General features: G+C 48.1%; 2 protein-coding genes across 3 annotated transcripts in view; one reads left to right on the forward strand and one right to left on the reverse strand.

The window, feature by feature from the left end:
- The window catches only part of timeless (timeless circadian clock), a 77,001-nt gene extending 75,679 nt beyond the window's left edge, over positions 1–1,322 (forward strand). For both annotated transcript variants that reach the window (XM_038786510.1, XM_038786509.1), the window contains exon 30: positions 359–1,322. In XM_038786510.1, coding sequence (XP_038642438.1) covers positions 359–486 — 128 coding nt within the window. In that variant the 3' untranslated portion in view covers positions 487–1,322. The remainder of the gene's footprint in view (positions 1–358) is intronic.
- A 4,797-nt stretch (positions 1,323–6,119) lies between these two features.
- Positions 6,120–22,971, reverse strand: part of LOC119958077 (unconventional myosin-Ib-like) — a 99,126-nt gene continuing 82,274 nt past the window's right edge. Inside the window, 5 exon segments of the mRNA XM_038786303.1 lie at positions 6,120–6,667; positions 10,300–10,427; positions 11,662–11,814; positions 12,004–12,136; positions 14,252–14,358. Coding sequence (XP_038642231.1) covers positions 6,544–6,667; positions 10,300–10,427; positions 11,662–11,814; positions 12,004–12,136; positions 14,252–14,358 — 645 coding nt within the window. The 3' untranslated portion in view covers positions 6,120–6,543.

Consider the following 22,971-nt stretch of genomic DNA (forward strand, 5'->3'; position numbering starts at 1 on the left):
GTGTCGAAGAATTAGTGCAAAGTTTGACTCTGGAAATCCTCTCCTCTTTTTCTCTCTCTCTCTCTCTCTCCCCCTCCACACACACACACACACACACAATGCCAACATCACTCAAAGCCTAAAATTGCAGTATTCTATTTGTAGATCCTGTGGTAGAGGGAAGTGTGCGTCGTAACTATATGATTTTGCACTGCGATGGGAGGACATGAGTTTCCAATAAACTCAGTTGTGCCCCTTGCCTCCATAGAAGGGCAGGCAACTATTAAAACGGTATCGGTAGCAGCTAGGGCATGTTTTGCACATGGACAGGGAATCTGTTGATTCCATGGTTTTAATGGTCTTGAATGTGAACTTCCAGCTGAGGAAACGGTTGAAGTGAAGGCGCTGGAAGACCCTGATCCTGATTCTGACGTGTCTGACTCCGAGGTCACCCACAGACTGATTAAAAGGCGGAGGCGAGCAATTGATGACGACGATGAGGATTAACCGCAATGAATTTGGACTTTTGAAATTATTTTGAACACTGGGTCAAACCAAAGACCGAAGATTCTGAAGCAATAAAATATATACTGTCCACAAACTACCTGTGTGTGCACTGGCATTGTTCTAAATTCAATGTTTAAAGCCAATAAAAATGAAACATGTACAGAGTGGGAAGAAAATGATGAGATGGTACAGCTTTCTTCATCCAGTCACCTTGTGAAAAATGAAAAGGGAGCACAGTTGATCGAAGGATATCTGTTATCCTGGTTGTATTGGTTGTGTGAAGGTTGACTCCCTTATCCACTTCAAATGAATGTTTGTGTTGCACCCCCCTCCCCACCACTAACTCCCAAATTTAATTTTGTACATATTATTTGAATTGACATGTGGGCCGGGATTGTCCGGGCTCCCAGCCGCGTGTTTCACTGCGGTGCGCCGTTCGCTAGCAGCGGGGTTTGGTTCCCACCGCATGGTCAATGGGATTTCCCATTGTAGCCACGCCACCAGGAAACCCATGGTTAGCGGCACTGCCAGCGGGAACAGAGAATCCCGGTGGCGCAGAATTCTGGCTCTGGTGTAGCGATGGATCTTTCTTTGTTCGTTTGTTTTAAACCTGCTGTTTGTTAACTAGTTAAGGTCCAACTTTGTTGTAATGAATTTCAGGCATGTTTTAATTGCCAATACAATGCAAACTCTGTGTGTGTGTGTGTGTCATATTTTTTTCTTAAATGTGGTGTTTACCTGAAGAACACCTTCACGTTCTACTTCTGGATGTACTGACTAGTTGAATTCATTAATAAAACGGGACAGTTCGTAGGAGCCTTTTCACTTTTACAGCACGTGCAATTTGTTATTTCCAATGTGTTTGAACAATGTTGAATCTGGCCTATCAAAGCCCATCCCGCCAGTCCCATTGAAACCCAAGCTTCTGGCACCCTCACTCTTTCCATCCCAGTATCCAGCCGTCTTCTGACACCCTCCAGATTACTCCAAACTTTCCCACTCTGATCAAAGAAGTTCATTCGGATACTATTTGAAACTTTTTGCGCTGTTTAATATTTTTTTTTTAAAATAAAATTTAGTGTACCCAATTATTTTTTTTCCCAATTAAGGGGCAATTTAGAGTGCCCAATCCACCTAACCAGCACATCTTTGGGTTGTGGGGGTGAGGCCCACGCAAACACGGGGAGAATGTGCAAACTCCACACGGACAGTGACCCAGAGCCGGGATCGAACCTGGGACCTCGGCGCCGTGAGGCAGCAGTGCTAACCCACTGCGCCACCGTGCTGCCCTCGCTGTTTAATATTTTACACACTATTGCGCTACCTACTTCAGTTCTATTTTGTAGTTGCACAAGATAATCATTCACCACAATTGAACGTTCTGCTTTTATTTTGAAGCTTGATTTTGGCAAAGAAACTCCAACTGGATTTACCTCCGGGCAGATTGTGATGGGGAATTAATGAAAATTTCCTGTTAGCTGTGAAGTGCTGATCACAGTACAATATTGGAACTGCCTTGTGTACCTCATCAAGGGCATAGGTTTGCTCTGCAATTTACCCCACAATGAGTTCTGAGGTGCACCTTGTATGGAGGGAAAATAATGATCAAGTAATTCTTCATCCAGAGTGAAGGGAGCAATAAATGCTGAAATGGATCTCTAGGATCGTTCTGGATGAATGAATTACAATGAGTTGACTGGCCGCACTCGATGGTGTTAACACATCTCTCCCAGTGGTTTAAGAGGCACTTTTATCGGCTGGAAATCAGATCATTCCACCAGTATGATGTTTTTTTTTCAAATTTTATTGTGCTTTTAAAAGAAATTGAACAGCATAGTGTTTGTAAATACAAGTGATTTTTACAGCGTAATCCAAAAATAAATATAAAATAGCATTGCAACATAATTATATTTTAACTTAAAATTAGAATTTCTAGCAAGTGCTGTTTTTTGGTTGATAAGGTAGTGGGTCTTTTCATTTGTATCTGTTCTCTTTTGGAGAGAGAGCTGATGGCAGTGTTTGTTCTTTATTAGTGTAAATGATCTTGAGACTGAGTATGGCTTAATCCCAGCTAATGTTGGGGAAGTCAAAATTTCAGTCTGCTCCAGCATCGAAGCCTTAACTTTCATTTTAAATTTGCTTCGATTTAAGGGTGAACTGGTGCAGGTGGCAAATAAAACCACTCGCTGAACTCTACTTGCATGAAGCATCTGTAATAACCTCGTACATGTCTTGCTGCGTTGGTAAAAAAGGAGCTTAAATTTGCTTTTGCTCATGTAAAAATTGATCCGTGTGGGACAACATGGTGGTGCAGTGGTTAGCACTGCTGTCCCAGGTTTGATCCAGGTCACGGTCCATGTGGAGTCTGCACATTCTCCCCGTGTCTGCGTGGGTTTCCTCCGTGTGCTCCGGTTTCCTCCCACAGTCCAATGATCAGGTGGATTGGCCATGCTAAATTGTCCCTTAGTGTCCAGGGAAGTGCAGGTTCGGTGGGGTTATGGGGATAGGGCAGGGGAGTGGTACTAGGTAGGGTGCTCTTTCAGACGGTCCGTACAGACCCAATGGGCTGAATGGCCTCCCACACTGGAGGGATTCTATGGAGATGGAGTGAAGGACAGTATCCATTTTACACTCAATGCAGCTGAAAATGAGTCACAAAAAGTACCACCCGAGTAATCGAATTTTAAATAATTGGAAATAACATTGTAACTAGCTCTGTATAGTTCTTAATGTTTCATTGGTATACAGTGATTAGTTTAAGTAAATATTTAATTTTTAAACGGTCATTTATCTCGTGTCATCAGCTTTATTTTAAGGGTTGCGTGTGGGTTCAATTAGGGGATTTTAAATTTGCTTCGATTAACTTAATTCGATTTGTGGGGCCAGTTGAGCTCATTTCAATACAATTTAAAACAAAAGAATTCTGAATTTCTTGGAAACTTGATTTGCAATGGATTTAATTTGTGCTTGGAAAAAGTTCAATCTCTTGCGCTGATTTTAGAGTGAGCCGTGTTGGGAGGAAAAACCAGCAGAAACTCCAGGCCATGCAGACTGTGTGGCAAGTCAGCTCTGCCAAATGATATGGAATTTGAGACTGGAGTTCTTATACAGAATCAAGACTTTGTTTTTGTCTTCCTCATTCTAAACACAATGTCTTGCCTTCTCCGGTGTCCTTAAAGTAGTTAAATCTCTCAACACGCTTCTTGGAAATGTGACAACAAAAGTTAACACTGAGCTTAATGCAATATTAAGACTGGTGATTAAAGGTGTGGTCAAACAGCTATGTTTTAAGGGGGTAGAGCAGGGAATTCAGAGTTTTTGATGCAGTGTAGACTTTTTTTAAAAATTCCAATTAAGGGGCAATTGAGCATGGCCAATTCACCTATCCTGCACTTCTTTGGGTTGTGGGGGTGAGACCCATGCAGACACGGGGAGAATGTGCAAACGTCACACTGACCCAGGGCCGGATTGAACACTGGTCCTCGGTGCCATGAGGCAGCAGTGCTAACCACTGTTCCATACGATGCAGTGTAGACTTAAGGTGTTACTCATTTGCAGCTTAACTTCATCACTGGGATCAGTTCTTCCTATAACTCCTTCCAAATCTTGATCCTGAACACATTCTTCAATGCAGGCTTTTTTAAAAAAAGTCTACACTGCATCAAAAACTCTGAATTCCCTGCTCTACCCCCTTAAAACATAGCTGTTTGACCACACCTTTAATCACCAGTCTTAATATTGCATTAAGCTCAGTGTTAACTTTTGTTGTCACATTTCCAAGAAGCGTGTTGAGAGATTTAACTACTTTAAGGACACCGGAGAAGGCAAGACATTGTTTTTGTCTTCTTCATTCTAAACACAAAGTCTTTATTCTGTATAAGAACTCCAGTCTCAAATTCCATATCATTTGGCAGAGCTGACTTGCCACACAGCTAGTGGTGTCCCTCCGGGACCCGTGTTGGGCCCACAATTGTTCACAATTTACATAGATGATTTGGAGTTGGGGACCAAGGGCAATGTGTCCAAGTTTGCAGACGACACTAAGATGAGTGGTAAAGCGAAAAGTGCAGAGGATACTGGAAGTCTGCAGAGGGATTTGGATAGGTTAAGTGAATGGGCTAGGGTCTGGCAGATGGAATACAATGTTGACAAATGTCAGATTATCCATTTTGGTAGGAATGACAGCAAACGGGATTATTATTTAAACAAAATATTAAAGCATGCCGCTGTTCAGAGAGACTTGGGTGTGCTAGTGCATGAGTCACAGAAGGTTGGTTTACAGGTGCAACAGGTGATTAAGAAGGCAAATGGAATTTTGTCCTTCATTGCTAGAGGGATGGAGTTTAAGACTAGGGAGGTTATGTTGCAATTGTATACGGTGTTAGTGAGGCCACACCTGGAGTATTGTGTTCAGTTTTGGTCCCCTTACTTGAGAAAGGACATACTGGCACTGGAGGGTGTGCAGAGGAGATTCACTAGGTTAATCCCAGAGCTGAAGGGGTTGGATTATGAGAAGAGGTTGAGTAGACTGGGACTGTACTCGTTGGAATTTAGAAGGATGAGGGGGGATCTTATAGAAACATTTAAAATTATGAAGGGAATAGATAGAATAGATGCGGGCAGGTTGTTTCCACTGGCAGGTGAAAGCAGAACTAGGGACATAGCCTCAAAATAAGGGGAAGTAGATTTAGGACTGAGTTTAGGAGGAACTTCTTCACCCAAAGGGTTGTGAATCTATGGAATTCCTTGCCCAGTGAAGCAGTTGAGGCTCCTTCATTACATGTTTTTACGGTAAAGATAGTTTTTTGAAGAATAAAGGGATTAAGGGTTATGATGTTCGGGCCGGAAAGTGGAGCTGAGTCCACAAAAGATCAGCCATGATTTCATTGAATGGCGGAGCAGGTTCGAGGGGCTAGATGGCCTACTCCTGCTCCTAGTTCTTATGTACCTCATTAATCACAGAGCTAATATGCAGACCCCAAATGGCTCAGTAAATAAATAAACTGCCTGTTATAGTTTTGGTGCCACATAGAGTTCAAGCCAGGGCCTGTTGTATTGGCTAACAATGTGATTGGCTTCAGTAGCCCTGGGCGAGTAAGTGAATGCGTGAGATAAATAATCAGCCAGATGCTCTCTCTGGACTGCCTGTGGTGAGGAAACAGCTGCTAAACCTGCAGGATTATAAACTTGCCTATTAAAACAGAAAAAGGTATCTGAATTGGAACAATAACAGTGGCCGTACAATTGGACTCTGGTCCCTGGGGCAAAATTATGCTGATAGGTAGTTTGGTTAGGTGAGGGATATATTTGCTTTGTTTATGATGTCTCCCACAGCCTAATAGCGTGATTGCATGAATCCATGCTGAGGAGAGTAAAGTGTAGGAGGTAATTAAAATAACATGCTAGCTAGTGTAAATCTTTCAAACTGCAGTTCTGTAAGGAACTTGATATATTGGAGTATTGTAAGCATTAGAATCGTTTTTTGTCATTTGTTATTTTCAGGCTTCCCCTGTTCTATTTGGTCCGATCTAAAAACAATAATTTTCCTTCTGATCGCTCATACTCAGCTGTCAAAGGCAGAAAAATGTGGACAATATCCAAATCATAAAATCAGATTTGACACAATGCCATAATAGCGTGAGACAAATCTTAAAACAAATTTTAATAAGAGTATAAACTGAACAGCAGGTTTACATTGAGGATATGGGGAAGAATCGTCTTGCCTGGTTTCAATTAATCAGCACAAAAGAATAATCAGCATTTACAATGACTCAAAGATTTGAGGGTAAAAACTCCACTGCCCCACTCCTGGGTGCAAGGATTGCATATATCGCAAAATTCTACCTTCCATCCAAATGAGCAGTGCTGTAGAACTTTCCCCCTTCAGTTTTCATGCAAATCAACGTGCGCCAAAGCAGTGTGATTGGTGAAGTGATGATTAATCAAAAGGTACTTTTTTTAATAACTGCTGTTGCTTTAAGGCCTCAGGACCTCGAATTTCCACAATCCTGATTGGAGATAGATATTGAGTGGCTGGACAGGTTGGAGCCATCACCGTTAAGGAACATGGACCTCGAATAAGTGACTGTTTTTCTTCTTGCACAGTGGAACATTTCCATTTTTCTCTGTTGCATTTACAAACTTCACAGAGACCATGCCTTTACCGAATTTAACAGAAAGTCTGCAGAGGAGAAAATAGTGCAACACTGTAAAGGCCGATCGAGACACCATGGCCGGGATTCTCCGAGGCGAAACGCCAAAATCGCGCTCGGCGGGGGGGGGGGGGGGGGGGGGGGGGGGGCGGCGAATGGGGTCTCAGACTCGCGGCGCCGAGACGTGATTCTCCGCGGACTGGAGAATCGCCGCCAGCCGTGTGCGCGAGGTCACTTGGGGGCCGTTGAAATAGGCCCTGGCGGCGATTCTCCGCAATCGACCGGCCTTTGACGCCGGTGTGGTTCCACCTGGCGGGAGCTCGGACCCGCGGGCGCGCTGGGGGAGGGAGGGGGGAGAGAAAATCCACGACGGAAAGGCCCACGATCGGGGGCTACCGATCGGCAGGCACGCATGATCCTGTGTGGGGGGGGGGGGGGGTGTGGCTGGGCTATCTTCTCACACGTAGAACCGCTGTGTGGCTCCACCATGATGCGCGGGGGCCGGCGCGAAAACGACTGCTGAACGCATGCTCGGACCCGCAGCTGGACGTACAGGGCCCGGATCAGCAGCAAGAACTGCGTTGGTGCATGCCGGGGCCCTGCAATCCCTCTTAAAACTGGAGAATCGCACCGGACTTTTTGAAAAAAGTCTGGAGTGATTTGCGCCCGTTTTCCGTAGGGCGTGGGGCCATTGCCCCAATTTCAGAGAATCCCGGCCTACGTATTATAGCAAAACTATTTGTGTGATATAGGCACCTGTACCTTTCTCTGGGATTTTCCTGTACCTGTCCTGGGAGTGTTTGATGGGGACAGTGTAGAGGGAGCTTTACTCTGTATCTAACCCCGTGCTGTACCTGTCCTGGGAGTGTTTGATGGGAACAGTGCAGAGGGAGCTTTACTCTGTATCTAACCCCGTGCTGTACCTGTCCTGGGAGTGTTTGATGGGTACAGTGCAGAGGGAGCTTTACTCTGTATCTAACCCTGTGCTGTACCTGTCCTGGGAGTGTTTGACAGGGACAGTGTAGAGGGAGCTTTACTCTGTATCTAACCCCGTGCTGAACCTGTCCTGGGAGTGTTTGACAGGGACAGTGTAGAGGGAGCTTTACTCTGTATCTAACCCCGTGCTGTACCTGTCCTGGGAGTGTTTGATGGGGACAGTGTAGAGGGAGCTTTACTCTGTATCTAACCCCGTGCTGTACCTGTCCTGGGAGTGTTTGACAGGGACAGTGTAGAGGGAGCTTTACTCTGTATCTAACCCCGTGCTGTACCTGTCCTGGGAGTGTTTGATGGGGACAGTGTAGAGGGAGCTTTACTCTGTATCTAACCCCGTGCTGAACCTGTCCTGGGAGTGTTTGATGGGGGACAGTGTAGAGGGAGCTTTACTCTGTATCTAACCCCGTGCTGTACCTGTCCTGGGAGTGTTTGATGGGGACAGTGTAGAGGGAGCTTTACTCTGTATCTAACCCCGTGCTGTACCTGTCCTGGGAGTGTTTGACGGGGACAGTGTAGAGGGAGCTTTACTCTGTATCTAACCTCGTGCTGTACCTGTCCTGGGAGTGTTTGATGGGAACAGTGCAGAGGGAGCTTTACTCTGTATCTAACCCCGTGCTGTACCTGTCCTGGGAGTGTTTGATGGGTACAGTGCAGAGGGAGCTTTACTCTGTATCTAACCCCGTGCTGTACCTGTCCTGGGAGTGTTTGACAGGGACAGTGTAGAGGGAGCTTTACTCTGTATCTAACCCCGTGCTGAACCTGTCCTGGGAGTGTTTGACAGGGACAGTGTAGAGGGAGCTTTACTCTGTATCTAACCCCGTGCTGTACCTGTCCTGGGAGTGTTTGATGGGGACAGTGTAGAGGGAGCTTTACTCTGTATCTAACCCCGTGCTGAACCTGTCCTGGGAGTGTTTGACAGGGACAGTGTAGAGGGAGCTTTACTCTGTATCTAACCCCGTGCTGTACCTGTCCTGGGAGTGTTTGATGGGGACAGTGTAGAGGGAGCTTTACTCTGTATCTAACCCCGTGCTGTACCTGTCCTGGGAGTGTTTGACAGGGACAGTGTAGAGGGAGCTTTACTCTGTATCTAACCCCGTGCTGTACCTGTCCTGGGAGTGTTTGACGGGGACAGTGTAGAGGGAGCTTTACTCTGTATCTAACCCCGTGCTGTACCTGTCCTGGGAGTGTTTGACAGGGACAGTGTAGCGGGAGCTTTACTCTGTATCTAACCCCGTGCTGTACCTGTCCTGGGAGTGTTTGATGGGGACAGTGTAGAGGGAGCTTTACTCTGTATCTAACCCCGTGCTGTACCTGTCCTGGGAGTGTTTGATGGGGACAGTGTAGAGGGAGCTTTACTCTGTATCTAACCCCGTGCTGTATCTGACCTGGGAGTGTTTGATGCGGGCAGTGTAGAGGGAGCTTTACTCTGTATCTAACCCCGTGCTGTACCTGTCCTGGGAGTGTTTGATGGGGACAGTGTAGAGGAAGCTTTACTCTGTATCTAACCCCGTGCTGTACCTGTCCTGGGAGTGTTTGACAGGGACAGTGTAGAGGGAGCTTTACTCTGTATCTAACCCCGTGCTGTACCTGCCCTGGGAGTGTTTGATGGGGACAGTGTAGAGGAAGCTTTACTCTGTATCTAACCCCGTGCTGTACCTGTCCTGGGAGTGTTTGATGGGGACGGTGTAGAGGAAGCTTTACTCTGTATCTAACCCCGTGCTGTACCTGTCCTGGGAGTGTTTGATGGGGACAGTGTAGAGGGAGCTTTACTCTGTATCTAACCCCGTGCTGTACCTGTCCTGGGAGTGTTTGATGGGGACAGTGTAGAGGGAGCTTTACTCTGTATCTAACCCCGTGCTGTACCTGTCCTGGGAGTGTTTGATGGGGACAGTGTAGAGGGAGCTTTACTCTGTATCTAACCCCGTGCTGTACCTATCCTGGGAGTGTTTGATGGGGACAGTGTAGAGGGAGCTTTACTCTGTATCTAACCCCGTGCTGTATCTGACCTGGGAGTGTTTGATGCGGGCAGTGTAGAGGGAGCTTTACTCTGTATCTAACCCCGTGCTGTACCTGTCCTGGGAGTGTTTGATGGGGACAGTGTAGAGGAAGCTTTACTCTGTATCTAACCCCGTGCTGTACCTGTCCTGGGAGTGTTTGACAGGGACAGTGTAGAGGGAGCTTTACTCTGTATCTAACCCCGTGCTGTACCTGCCCTGGGAGTGTTTGATGGGGACAGTGTAGAGGAAGCTTTACTCTGTATCTAACCCCGTGCTGTACCTGTCCTGGGAGTGTTTGATGGGGACAGTGTAGAGGAAGCTTTACTCTGTATCTAACCCCGTGCTGTACCTGTCCTGGGAGTGTTTGATGGGGACAGTGTAGAGGGAGCTTTACTCTGTATCTAACCCCGTGCTGTACCTGTCCTGGGAGTGTTTGATGGGGACAGTGTAGAGGGAGCTTTACTCTGTATCTATCCCCGAGCTGTACCTGTCCTGGGAGTGTTTGACGGGGACCGTGTAGAGGGAGCTTTACTCTGTATACCTAATGCTGTGTGCCCTGAATCGATTGTCTTCCATTTCACAAAACTAAAACTCCCATCTTGAAGAGTTGAAGAAAGTGACAGAAAAAGTGCATCAGTGGAAATGACACCAAGATGACTTATTTTACTTACTCATCCTGTATCTTGAGGTTTATCTTCTGCTGGGTTGCATCCAGTATTGAGCGATGCAATTTGGTGGTCAGCTCTACTAGATGGTCGCTGTTTAAGAGGAAGTCCCCCTTCGGCCCAACAGAAGAGTTCTGGCAATTTGAAGGGAATTAAATTAAAATGCAGTTTTCCATTTTAGTCACCTAAGTGAAAGCCCCTCAGTCACACAAGTAGTGTTATTAATTGCTAAAATTAATAACTAGCTTGATTTCATACTAACAAAATTATTCTTTATAAGTTTAAAAGCCTTGGATTTTATTGCAAAATCTGAAATTGCTCCTTTAGCACTGGGCTAAATCGCTGGCTTTTAAAGCAGGACAAGGCAGGCCAGGCTCGGTTCAATTCCCGTACCAGCCTCCCCGAACAGGCGCCGGAATGTGGCCACTAGGGGCTTTTCACAGTAACTTCATTTGAAGCTGACTTGTGACAATGAGCGGTTTTTATTTCATTTCATTTGTTTTCCCGGATTTCTTCACGGTAAATGGACCAGTTTCAGAAACATCTGTACTTCAAGCCATTGTCTATTTTGAACTGTAATGAATTTGGGCCTCACGGTAGCATGGTGGTTAGCATCAATGCTTCACGGTCCCAGGTTCGATTCCCGGCTGGGTCACTGTCTGTGTGGAGTCTGCACGTCCTCCCCCTGTGTGCGTGGGTTTCCTCCGGGTGCTCCGGTTTCCTCCCACAGTCCAAAGATGTGCGGGTTAGGTGGATTGGCCATGATCAATTGCCCGTAGTGTAAGGTTAATGGGGGGGTTGTTGGGTTATGGGTATACGGGTTACGTGGGTTTGAGTAGGGTGATCATTGCTCGGCACAACATCGAGGGCCGAAGGGCCTGTTCTGTGCTGTACTGTTCTATGAATAAAATACCGGCAAGATATTCCGAGCAACTATTTTCCAGTTTTGGACCATTTAGTGCAATAAAACACAAAATCTGCTCATTTATTCCAATATGAAGTGACGTGGTGTGAATCTAAGATCAGTGCAGTCTGTAAAATGTAAATTCCTTTCTTAAAATCACCCTTCATTTAAATTTATTTAGATGGCCAGTATGCTCCCAGACTGGCATCTGATGCCAGGTGGAGGTGCCAGCGCCCTACCCACATATTAATTGCTCTTCTAGTTTTTCACGCCTTCCCTTGCCACACATCAGTTGGCACATTTCAGGTTGTAATCCAAGTGGAGAAGGGATCAGATGACATATTTTCTAACGGGACCAGGTCTGGATGGGGCAAAGCACCCACTGTCGGCTCCTGAATCTTGGCATAGTTCATTCATCAATATTTAACTCTTGCCATGGCATCCCAGGTTCAATCCATACTCACCTCCGCAACATGTAGCGCAAGGAGTCCATCTTTACGTTGGCTCATAGAGATACTCGCAATCTCGTTCATTTTGATCAGTGTTTTAATTTGCAGGGATTTTGTATCGGCCAAGACAAAGTAGCTGTTTGTCATGATCAAGATCCTTGGAGAATGCTGGAATGGAGACAGCACATGGACATGATTAAGAGTCCAAACAATTAAATACAGTATGGATGCAATTATGGAATGTTATTTCAACTCCCCTCCCTCAGCCAACTCCACGCAGGTGTCTCCTAGTCCTATCCCCCCCCCTCCCCATTTTATGTGTTGCAGCAGCTCTAAGATTGATATTTTTCTCCTTACCTTTCCATCCTTTCTGTTAATTTTTGTGGCTGTGTCCATCATAAGTAACTTCCCCTCTATGCTGCTGGCCAGTTTCTGGTATTTGGCCTTTCTCTGAGCGTCCATATACATTCCTTTGAAAGGCTGGGACACACTGACAGTCACAGAAACAGATTAAATCTTCATAAAATAGATTATGGAACAAGACTAGACAAGCACAAGTAAACTAAGATATCCAGAACTAAAAGTACACTTGCCATAGTCCCAGATGACCGTAGGCTGCTTTCTCCTTTAAGGGGGGGGGGGGAGCTGACTGGTGGTGATTTAACCCGAGGGTCACCACACCTCAGGCGAGGGGCAAGGTTGAGAAGACGGGGCCTTCATGAATATCCTCAGCTGGTACGGGAATTGAACACGCGTTGCATGGCCTTGCTCTGCATCACGAACCAGCTGTCCTGCCAACTGAGCTAAACCAGCCCCTAACTAGTCCATATGGGCAGCACGGTAGCACAGTGGTTAGCACTGTGGCTTCACAGTGCCAGGGTCCCAGGTTCGATTCCCGGCTTGGATCACTGTCTGTGCGGAGTCTGCACGTTCTCCCCGTGTATGCGTGGGTTTCCTCCGGGTGCTCCGGTTTCCTCCCACAGTCCAAAGATGTGCGGGTTAGGTGGATTGGCCATGCTAAATTGCCCTTAGTGTCCAAAAAGGTTAGGAGGGGTTATTGGGTTACGGGGTTAGGGTGGAGGTGAGGGCTTAAGTGGGTCGGTGCAGACACGATGGGCCGAATGGCCTCCTTCTGCACTGTATGTTCTATAACTAAATCTAAGGGGAATATCCCACAATGCAATAGTGAGTACATGAGATTCCCAGAACTTGGGGCAGAGTAAATTACCTCTTTGAAAAAGAAGTTAAATGAGTCAATGACAATAAGATTGGCATTTAAAGGCACAGGTGCAAATTTGATGGGCACAATAGTTAGTCCTCTGTGTTTAAACTATTGGATATGCACAGTTTCCACTGCTGGCCTGAAAATGATAGCATGACTTGTTGCAATGTGTTGGGGTAGTTTGGTATGTCTTATTAAGGTATCCAGAATCTTAGGTAGTTTATTTATTTATTTATTTTTTTTTTATAAATTTAGATTACCCAATTATTTTTTCTAATTAAGGGGCAATTTAGCATGGCCAATCCACCTACCCTGCACATTTTTGGGTTGTGGGGGCGAAACCCACGCAGACATGGGGAGAATGTGCAAACTCCACACGGACAGTGACCCAGAGCCGGGATCGAACCTGGGACCTCAGCGCCGTGAGGCGGTTGTGCTAACCACTAGGCCACCGTGCTGCCCTTGTAGTTTATTTATTAACTGCTAGACACTATATACAAAGGCACAGTAAAGGTCCATGCTTGCTTCTACACACGACTCTGTCCAATGCTACACTGGCCCGCAGGTGTGGGTGGGTCATGTGCTTTCTGACATCACTGTGTGGGCGGTACTGTACTCAGCTCCACGTTAACCCTTTGTGTGCCAGAACCTTGTGCTACACGACTGACCTGAATGTACATCTGGGAGGAGAATTTCCCTGAGGTTCGTTTAATCTCCTGTCATAACTTTGGAGATGCTGAACAGAGAGCAGGAATAGCTGTTCATGTGGTTTTGGGTTGCTGGGGGATGGTTACAGGGTGTGGTGAACGTATTGCTACTGCAATTCACCACTGTATTGTCTTGTATTATGTCGATGCCCCTGTGGCTCCGCCCCCTAGGGGGTGGTATATAGATCTGCAGCCAGTAGGCGGCACTCAGTACCGAGCAGTCGCAGGCAGGCACAGATCTAGCTGATTAAAACCACTGTTCACTGCTACTAATCGTCTCGTGTGAATTGATGGTCGCATCACAGGGCAACACTAGGACCCGCTAATGAAAGAAACTGGTAGGATTATTGGGCCCGTCCGTTTATAAATATTTGAGCATTGCTGCTACAGGCTCACACCATGAAACAACAGGGAGAACTGTGCACTTGTTTTAAGGTGACAGTTTGTAGCTTTGTCTCTGACCACCACAGCTTCCTCGATGGCTGTGGAAGGTATAAATTGTACAGCAGGATGGAAGAGGGACTTTGCCAACCTGTATGGGTGGGCTGGTCTTATCATGAAGGCATTGACAAAGGCCCAGGACATCAGCTGGGTCTCTGGTAGCAGCAGAGGTGTCATTGGGTAATGGCCATTAGTAACGTGAGGAACTCAAGGAACTGGAAAAGATTTCTATTACCTGGCGGCATATGCAGCTTTCTTATCCTTGAAAAGCTCACTGGCATACAACTTCTCTTCCAGTTCTGCTTTCCTCTGAGTTGAGAGCGTCTCCCTGTATTTCTTGCACTAAAATCAGGAAATGAGCAATAATTTGGCAATTAAAAATTTTCAGAGAGTCAGCACTGTAAACAAGCATGGTTGCCACCACTTAATATGTCCATGTTTAAAAAGTTTCCGGCCATTCGCATCAAAGTTAACGGTTACACTGTTAAAAATGCTCTTTACATCGAGCAGAAACGGTCAATTAAGGTCCAGGAATTTTGGATGGTTGTGTTCAACATCATTCGTATAGGAGCAAAAAATCTGGCTAGAATTGAGATGCCCTAGCTGCAGTTTGCTGAAGAAATAATCTTGCTTTTTTTTATCGGGAGACTTTGCTGGAGTTTTGATCAGAAGTTCTGTTTGCTGTAGTTTATGGAGACTCGGTTTAAATATACTGCTTGCTGTAGGGCGTCGATACTCTGAAAAGGACTCTGCGGTTAGCAGGGGCAGCAGGGTAGCATGGTGGTTAGCATAAATGCTTCACAGCTCCAGGGGTCCCAGGTTCGATTCCCGGCTGGGTCACTGTCTGTGCGGAGTCTGCACGTCCTCCCCCTGTGTGCGTGGGTTTCCTCCGGATGCTCCGGTTTCCTCCCACAGTCCAAAGATGTGCGGGTTAGGTGGATTGGCCATGATAAATTGCCCGTAGTGTGCTAATAAAAGTAAGGTTAAGGGTTGGGTTACAGGTATAGGGTGGATACGTGGGTTTGAGTAGGGTGATCATGGCTCGGCACAACATTGAGGGCCGAAGGGCCTGTTCTGTGCTGTACTGTTCTATGTTCTATGTTAAGGGAAAAATCACTGATGAATGACAACTTATTCCAATCAATAAGATCAGGAATTCAAACTAATGTCCCATCAGTTGATTTAAAGTGCGAGATCCACTCAGCCTTCAGATCAGCTCTTCGGAAGCATCTTACGACGTTAAAGGGGGCTATATAAATGCAGACTGTTGTTATTTTACAAAGTAATAGGCACCTGTAATATTCCAAAGTTCCTGCTGGGAGCACTACTGAGCTGATCTTCAGTTTGTCAGTTTTCAATAGTGTAACCCCAAACGTTCCTTACCTTCATTCTTAACAGCCACAGAACCTGATATTTTGTTTGTAGCTTTCATTACAAATGATAATATGTTAACAATTCTGAAATGTTTTGATTTCCATAAGACACCTCAGGGCATAACAGGACCTGCAAATTAAGAGGGGGCCACTCAGCCCCTCGAGTCTGCCCTGCCGTTCAATCAATCATGGCTGATCGCATTGTGGCCTCAACCCCACATTCTGCCCACCCTCGATAATCTTTGATTCCCTTGTTATTGCAGAATCTATCTTCTTCCCACAGTCCAAAGATGTGCAGGTTAGGTGGATTGGCCATGTTAAACTGTCCCTTAGTGCCCAGGGATGCGCAGGGTAAGTGAGGTTACGGGGGAATGGGCCTGGGTAGGATGCTCTTTCAGAGGGTCGGTGCAGACTCAGTGGGCCGAATGGCCTCCTTCTGCACTGTCGGGATTCTATCGGAACACAAGAGGGACGTTGCAAATCCTCTTTTCGGGTTGTGGGTCTGCAAATAAACTAACCCTTCTGAGTTTATCTTGTCTCAAGTTTGCTGTGGGGTTATTTTAAAAAAATTTAAGAGTACCCAATTCATTTTTTCCCAATTAAGGGGCAATTTAGCACGGCCAATCCACCGAGCCTGCACATCTTTGGGTTGTGGGGGGTGAAACCCACGCAAACACGGGGAGAATGTGCAAACTCCACACGGACAATGACCCAGAGCCGGGATCGAACCTGGGACCTCAGCGCCGTGAGGCAGCAGTGCTAACCACTGTGCCACCGCGTCACCCTCTGCTGTGGGGTTAATAGAAAATTGGATCACATCAAAACTGAGGGGTTGGAAAATACGCTATCACTTGGAGGGAAACAATCAAAAACACTTGCTTATGGATGGGTGGTGAAATTAGGGCTGTTTAAATTAACCCCCTCCTGTCTGTTACACTTGCAATAAATAACATTCTATTTGCCCACCTAATCACTCGCTGTACTTGCACACTAACTTTCCTGGTTTATGTACCAGGACATCCAGATCCCTCTGCAACTCCGAGTTCTGCAATCGTTTGTGTCATTAAAAAAATGTAGCAACTACACATTCGGTCTCTTCATCCGAATCATTGGTACAGTTTGTAAATAGTTGAGGCCCCAGCACTGATCCGTCTGGCACTCTATTCATCACACCCTGCCAACCTGGAAATAACCTCTTTATTCCTACTCTCTGCTTCCTGTCAGCCAGCCAATCCATGAGCTCTTATTTAGCATAGTAACCTTTGATGTGGCACCTTGTCAAATGCCTTCTGGAAATGTAAATTCAGTACATCCGCAGTTTCCCCTTTATCCACACTGCTTTTTACTTTCTCAAAAAACTCCGATAAAATAGTCAAACATTGGGCCCGATTCTCCGCTCCCCGCGCCGGGTGGGAGAATCGCGGGAGGGCCGGGCGACTCACGACACACCGCCCTGCCCCCCCCCCCCCCCCCCCACGATTCTCCCACCCCCCGCTCGGAGAATCGCCCCTCGCCGTTTTTCACGGTGACCGGCGATTCTCCGGCCCGGATGGGCCGAGCGGCCTGACGTTCCCGACCTGTTCACGCCGGCGGCAACCACACCTGGTCACTGCCGGCGTAAACATGGCACCAAAGCTTCGTTTGTGGCTTGTGGGGGGGGCGGAGAGGGGAGTGAGCACCACGGCCGTGCTCGGGAAGGGACTGTCCCGCGATCGGTGCCCACCGATCGTCGGGCTGGTGTCTCCAAGGGACGCACTCTTTCCCCTCTACCGCCCCGCAAGATCAAGCTGCCATGTCTTGCGGGACAGCGGAGGGGAAGACGGCAACTGCGCATGTGCGGCTGATGTCACTTAGGCGCTGCGTCGCGTCATTCTCGGCGCGCCTCCTTGATGCAAGCGGCAACGCACGACGGCCGAGATTTACGGAACGCCGCTCCTAGCCCCCTGGGGGGTGAATAGGGTGCGAGGAGCGGCCTCCGAGGCCGTCGTGAAACTCGGCCGAGTTCCCGATGCCGCGCAGGAGCGGAGAATTCCGCCCATGATTTCCCTTTCACAAAAACCATGTTGTCTGCTTGATTGGATCGAGAGTTTCAGAGTGTCTTCCCCTCTTTATTAGGATTCCAGCAATTTTCCTATGGCAGAGTCTGTCTTTTATTGAATAGAGGAGCCACATTCACTATTTTCCAATCTGTTGGGACCGTTCCAGAATCTAGGACATTTTGGAAAATTCAAACCAATGCATTTATTATCCTGGCACTCACTTATTTTGAAATCTATCAGGACCTGGGGATTTGTCCGTTTTTAGTTCTCAGAGTTCTCTCAGTACTCTTTCCTGGTGATTCTAATTGTTTCAGTTCCTCTTGCCCTTTCACCTCCTGATTCACAATTATTTCTGGGATGTTATTTGTCTCCAGTACTGATGGCAGGCAGCTGATGCGGGCAGCAGGGTAGCATGGCGGTTAGCATAAATGCTTCACAGCTCCAGGGTCCCAGGTTCGATTCCCGGCTGGGTCACTGTCTGTGTGGAGTCTGCACGTCCTCCCACTGTGTGCGTGGGTTTCCTCCGGGTGCTCCGGTTTCCTCCCACAGTCCAAAGATGTGTGGGTTAGGTGGATTGGCCATGCTAAATTGCCCGTAGTGTCCTAATAAAAGTAAGGTTAAGGGGGGGGTTATTGGGTTACGGGTATAGGGTGGATACGTGGGTTTGAGTAGGGTGATCATGGCTCGGCACAACATTGAGGGCCGAAGGGCCTGTTCTGTGCTGTACTGTTCTATGTTCTATGATGTGTTGGGCACTGTGGACTTGTGAAGCAGATAGATGCCACCAACACTGAAGAAGGTTCAACACTATTTTATTAACTCTTATAAAATACTAGACATACGATAACTGTGGGTTTACACGAGGCTAGATTAACTAGAGACCTGTGCCTGTCTGAACCAGTTGAATCTCTCAGCACGTGGTGAGAGTCTGTACTGTAACTGATGAGCTATTGTGCTTCTGAGAGGCAGCATCCAAAATGAGCGGGAAAAGTGATGCCCTCTGTCTTTATCGTGCGTGTTCTAACTGGTGATTGGCTGCGGTGTTTGTGCATGTTGATTGGTCCCAGAGTATGTCCATCAGTGTGTGTCTGCATCATGACATACTGGTGTATATTATGACAATTACAGCAAAGACAGATGCAAAATATCTATTCAATGTATCTGCCATTTCCTTATTTTCCATGATTAATTCCCCATTCTCACTCGCTTGAGGATCAGCACTCACTCAACTTATTCTTTTCCTTTTTAAATACCTGTAGAAACTCATACTGTTTGTTTTGATATTCCGAGCTAGCTTTATCACATAGTCGCATTCCTCCCTCCTTATTAATCTTTCCGTCATTCTTTGCTGTTCTCTGTATTCTATCCAGTTTTCTGACCTTCCACTCATCTTTGTGGAATTATATACTTTCTTTCAATTTGATACTATCTTCAATTTCCTTAGTTAGCCACGGATGATGTGTCCTTTCCTTAGTCTTCCTCAGCAGAATGTATCTTTTCTAAGTATTCCGAAATATCTCCTTGGATCGAACCCTACAAATGGTACAGCACAGAAGGGGGGCATGGAGCCCACCTTGCCCACCCTAACCCTATCGGCATCTCTACTGACCTTTTTAAAAAAAAAATTAAGAGTACCCAATTATTTTTTCCAATTAAGGGGCAATTTAGCGTGGCCAATCCACCTATCCTGCACATCTTTGGGTTGTGGGGGTGAAACCCACGCAGACACGGGGAGAATGTGCAAACTCCACACGGACAGTGACCCAGAGCCGGGATCGAACCCTGGTCCTCAGCGCCGTAGGCAACAATGCTAACCACTGTGCCACCGTGCTGCCCCATCTCTACTGACCTATCCATTAACCAAGGGCTGGAAGGGCAGCACGGTGGCCTAGTGGTTAGCACAACCGCCTCACGGTGCTGAGGTCCCAGGTTCGATCCCGGCCCTGGGTCACTGTCCGTGTGGAGTTTGCACATTCTCCCCGTGTATGTGTGGGTTTCGCCCCCACAACCCAAAAATGTGCAGAGTAGGTGGATTGGCCACGCTAAATTGCCCCTTAATTGGAAAAAATAATTGGGTAATCTAAATTTATTAAAAAAAAAACCAAGGGCTGGATTTTCCATTTGGGAGACTAAAGGCGGGATTCTCCGATTCCCCGCCAGTGGTTCTGCGCACGCGCTAACTCGCGCAGTCCCGTTGGCGGCAGGCCAATTCACTCATTGCGGTGAATCCCGCCCTAAGTGTTCCCGCCGGAACTGAATAGTTTGCGATTTACGTTTCCGTTGGGGGCGCGATTCGTCCCACAACTCAGGACGTGCAAATCGGCTGGCACTCTGCCAGCGTGAATTGAAAGCAATTCCCGGCCCAGCAGGCGGTGTGGCCACTCGAGCTGGGGTTAGCGTTAAAGAGCCTGACAGCTGGAACTGTTGTTGAGCGCACGACTTACCCCACACTCACTGCAGTCTCAAAGATGGAGTCCGAGGTGGACCCACTGCTCGATGTCAGTGAGGAGAGGAGGGACACCCTCTGCCCCAGGGTGGGCCGCCGACTCAAACCCGCCCTCCTGTGAAAGGAGGTGCTCTCCAGCACCTGAGAGAGGTGGCACAGGCAGTCAGCGGGGCCAGCCTCACCAGGAGACAGCCCGTGATCCTGAGGGGTGGGGGGTCACTGGTGAAGCCTCTGCCCTGAGAGGGGCAGTGTGCCAGGGCGGGTGCCAAAGGCCGCGGTGCAGGTATCCTATGTTTGGAGTGAGCTCTGCTTCCTCTGCAATGGGGCAGCGTTTCTGAGGAGTGGCAACACCTGGTAGGCCCCTGATTGAGCTTGGCCACGCCCATCCCCTTCCTGATACCGCTGGGGTATGAGGGTTTCCAGAGGGGCGGCCTGGGTGGGCTCCCACACCAACAGAGGTTCTCTGAACATTACAGGACATGGTGAGCAGTCAGCAGAGTGAGCAGCCAGGAGCCGGTCAGTAGAACCAAAGGGGTGTATCTGAATCCACGAACTGCAGCAATGGCAGTCTAAGCCACACCAGCCCGATCCCGAGGGGGAACTCCCCGGGTCCATGGACTCGGCACCAAATCATTCCCCGGCCGGTCAACCATCTCCTAGCAAGCCCAGCAATTGTTATTTTTGTTGTAAATTTAGAGTACCCAATTATGGGCGCAATTCTCCGCACTCACAACGGTGCGGAGAATAGCGGGGGTCGTAAATTTTTACGGCCACGCTAGTTTGACGCCCTCCCGCTATTCTCCCCCCCCCCCCCCACGCCCGACTCCCGACACGAATCGCTGCCGCCGTTTTTTTACGGCGAGCAGCGATTCACAGCTGGCCGATGGGCCGAAGTCCAAGCCCTTTACGGCCGTTTTTACGAACGGCAAACACACCTGGCCTGGCCATTCGTAAAAACGGCCGTAAAGTTCCGATCTTGGCAACCATGGCACCGATTGGCACGGCAGTACCACGGCCAAGGGTGCCATGGGCCCGCGATCGGTGGGCACCGATCGCAGGCAGCGGGTCCGATTCCCGCGCACTCTTTGTCCTTCCGCCGCCCCGCTGTATCAATTCGCGGGGCGGCTGAGGGGCATCCCGGCCCGCGCATGCGCGGGTTTCGCGCAAATACGCGATGACGTCATCCGCGCATGCGCGGGTTGGAGTCTTCCAATCCGCGCATGCGCGGCTGACGTCATGTGACGCGTCAGCCGTCGCAAACTCTGGCAAGCGGGCTTAACGAAATTCGTTAAGCCCGCGATGCCGGAGTTCACGGCCGCGGCATGCTAGCCCCGACCGGGGACCAGAATCGGTTCCCGGTCGGGGAGGGGGAGGCTGGCGTCAAACCCGTCCGTTTTTGACGCCAGCCTTACGATTTCTCCCGGTTTGGGAGAATCGCGCCCTATATTTTTTCCAATTAAGGGGCAATTTAGCGTGGCCAATCCACCTAACCAGCACAGCTTTGGGTTGTGGGGGCGAAACCCACACAGACACGGGGAGAATGTGCAAACTCCACATGGACAGTGACCCAGAGCCGGGATAGTTTTTGAGCCTCCCGCTGCCCTCTGCACCCATGGCGCCGAAGCCCCGCTTGGAAATACTTGCACCAATTTGCAATCACATGACTTCCACCTAAGAGAAGCGGAGCGTCGCAGAGGGGTGGAGCATGAAGTGTTCAACCCACTAATCATATTTAAATCCATGCAACTGACGGTTTTGCATCAACCCGCCGACAGTGTGCAAACTTTGATATCGCCGCTAACAGGGGATCGAAGCATGGCGATGGAACTGACGGCGGGCACAAATTCCGCTTTTTCCATTGCGCACTCTTCTCCATAAGTTCGCAATTCCTGTTGCCGGCGGAGTGACACGGAGAATTCAGGCCCGAATTTCCCAAATTCACTTCAGCCAGCTCTGTCTCATGCTCTCTTAATTGTCCTTATTTAAGTTTAAAACACTAGTCTTTGGTCCACTCCCCTCTCCCTCAAACTTAATTTAATCATATTATGATCACTGTTGCCTAGCGGCACTTTCACAATGAGGTCATGGGTTAATCCTGTCGCATTGCACATTATCAGATTTAGTATTCCAGACTGAACTGCCATTTAATTCAGCAACAATGGAAACTGGCGTTTATACTGTGCTATCAATGCAGTAAAATGCCTCGAGATCCTTCACAGGAACATCATCAGACAAAGGTTGACACCAAGTTAAACAAGGAGAAATTAGGGCAGGTATTCAACAGCTTGGCCAAAGAGGTGGCTTTTTAAGGAATGTCTTAAAGGACAAGATAGAATCAAACCCTCGAGGGAAAAAGGAAATGAAATTACAAGTATAGGTTGCACAGATTTATATTGCCTGGAGTAAAGAAGATTAAGGGGGTGATCTGATTGAGGGATTTATCATTAGAGTACACGATAGAGGGGCAGCACGGTGGCACAGTGGTTAGCATTGCTGCCTACGACGCTGAGGACCTGGGTTCGAATCCCGGCCCTGGGTCACTGTCCGTGTGGAGTTTGCACATTCTCCCCGTGTCTGCGTGGGTTTCACCCCCACAACCCAAAGATGTGCAGGATAGGTAGATTGGCCACGCTAAATTGCCTCTTAATTGGAAAAAATAATTGGGTACACTAAATTTTTTAAAAAAAGAGTACACAATAGGGTCAATAGAGAGAAAGTATTTTCTCTGGTTGGGGGCTGGGTGGGTGGGTGGGGGGTGAGAAGAGGGCAGAATCTTCAAATCAGAGCAATGCCGTTCATGGGTGATGTCAGGACATGCGCCTTACACAAAGGGGAGAGAACTCTTCCCTCCCTCAAATAGTTTTTTAGACCAGGGGCAGGATTCTCCCCCACCCAGGGGGTCCCGGCAGGCTGGAGTGGCGTGAACCACTCCGGAATCCTCCGCACCTTCAGGTGCTAGGCCCGCCCCGGAGTGGTTGGCGCCCTGCTGGCTGGCGGGAAAGGGGCTTGGCGCCATGCCAACCGGCGCCAGAGGGCCTCCGCCGGCCGGCGCGAGTCGGTGCACGCGCAGGAGCGCCAGCACGTGCTGGCATCATCC

This window comes from Scyliorhinus canicula, chromosome 28, assembly GCF_902713615.1.
Source record: "Scyliorhinus canicula chromosome 28, sScyCan1.1, whole genome shotgun sequence".
In the NCBI taxonomy this organism is placed as follows: domain Eukaryota; kingdom Metazoa; phylum Chordata; class Chondrichthyes; order Carcharhiniformes; family Scyliorhinidae; genus Scyliorhinus; species Scyliorhinus canicula.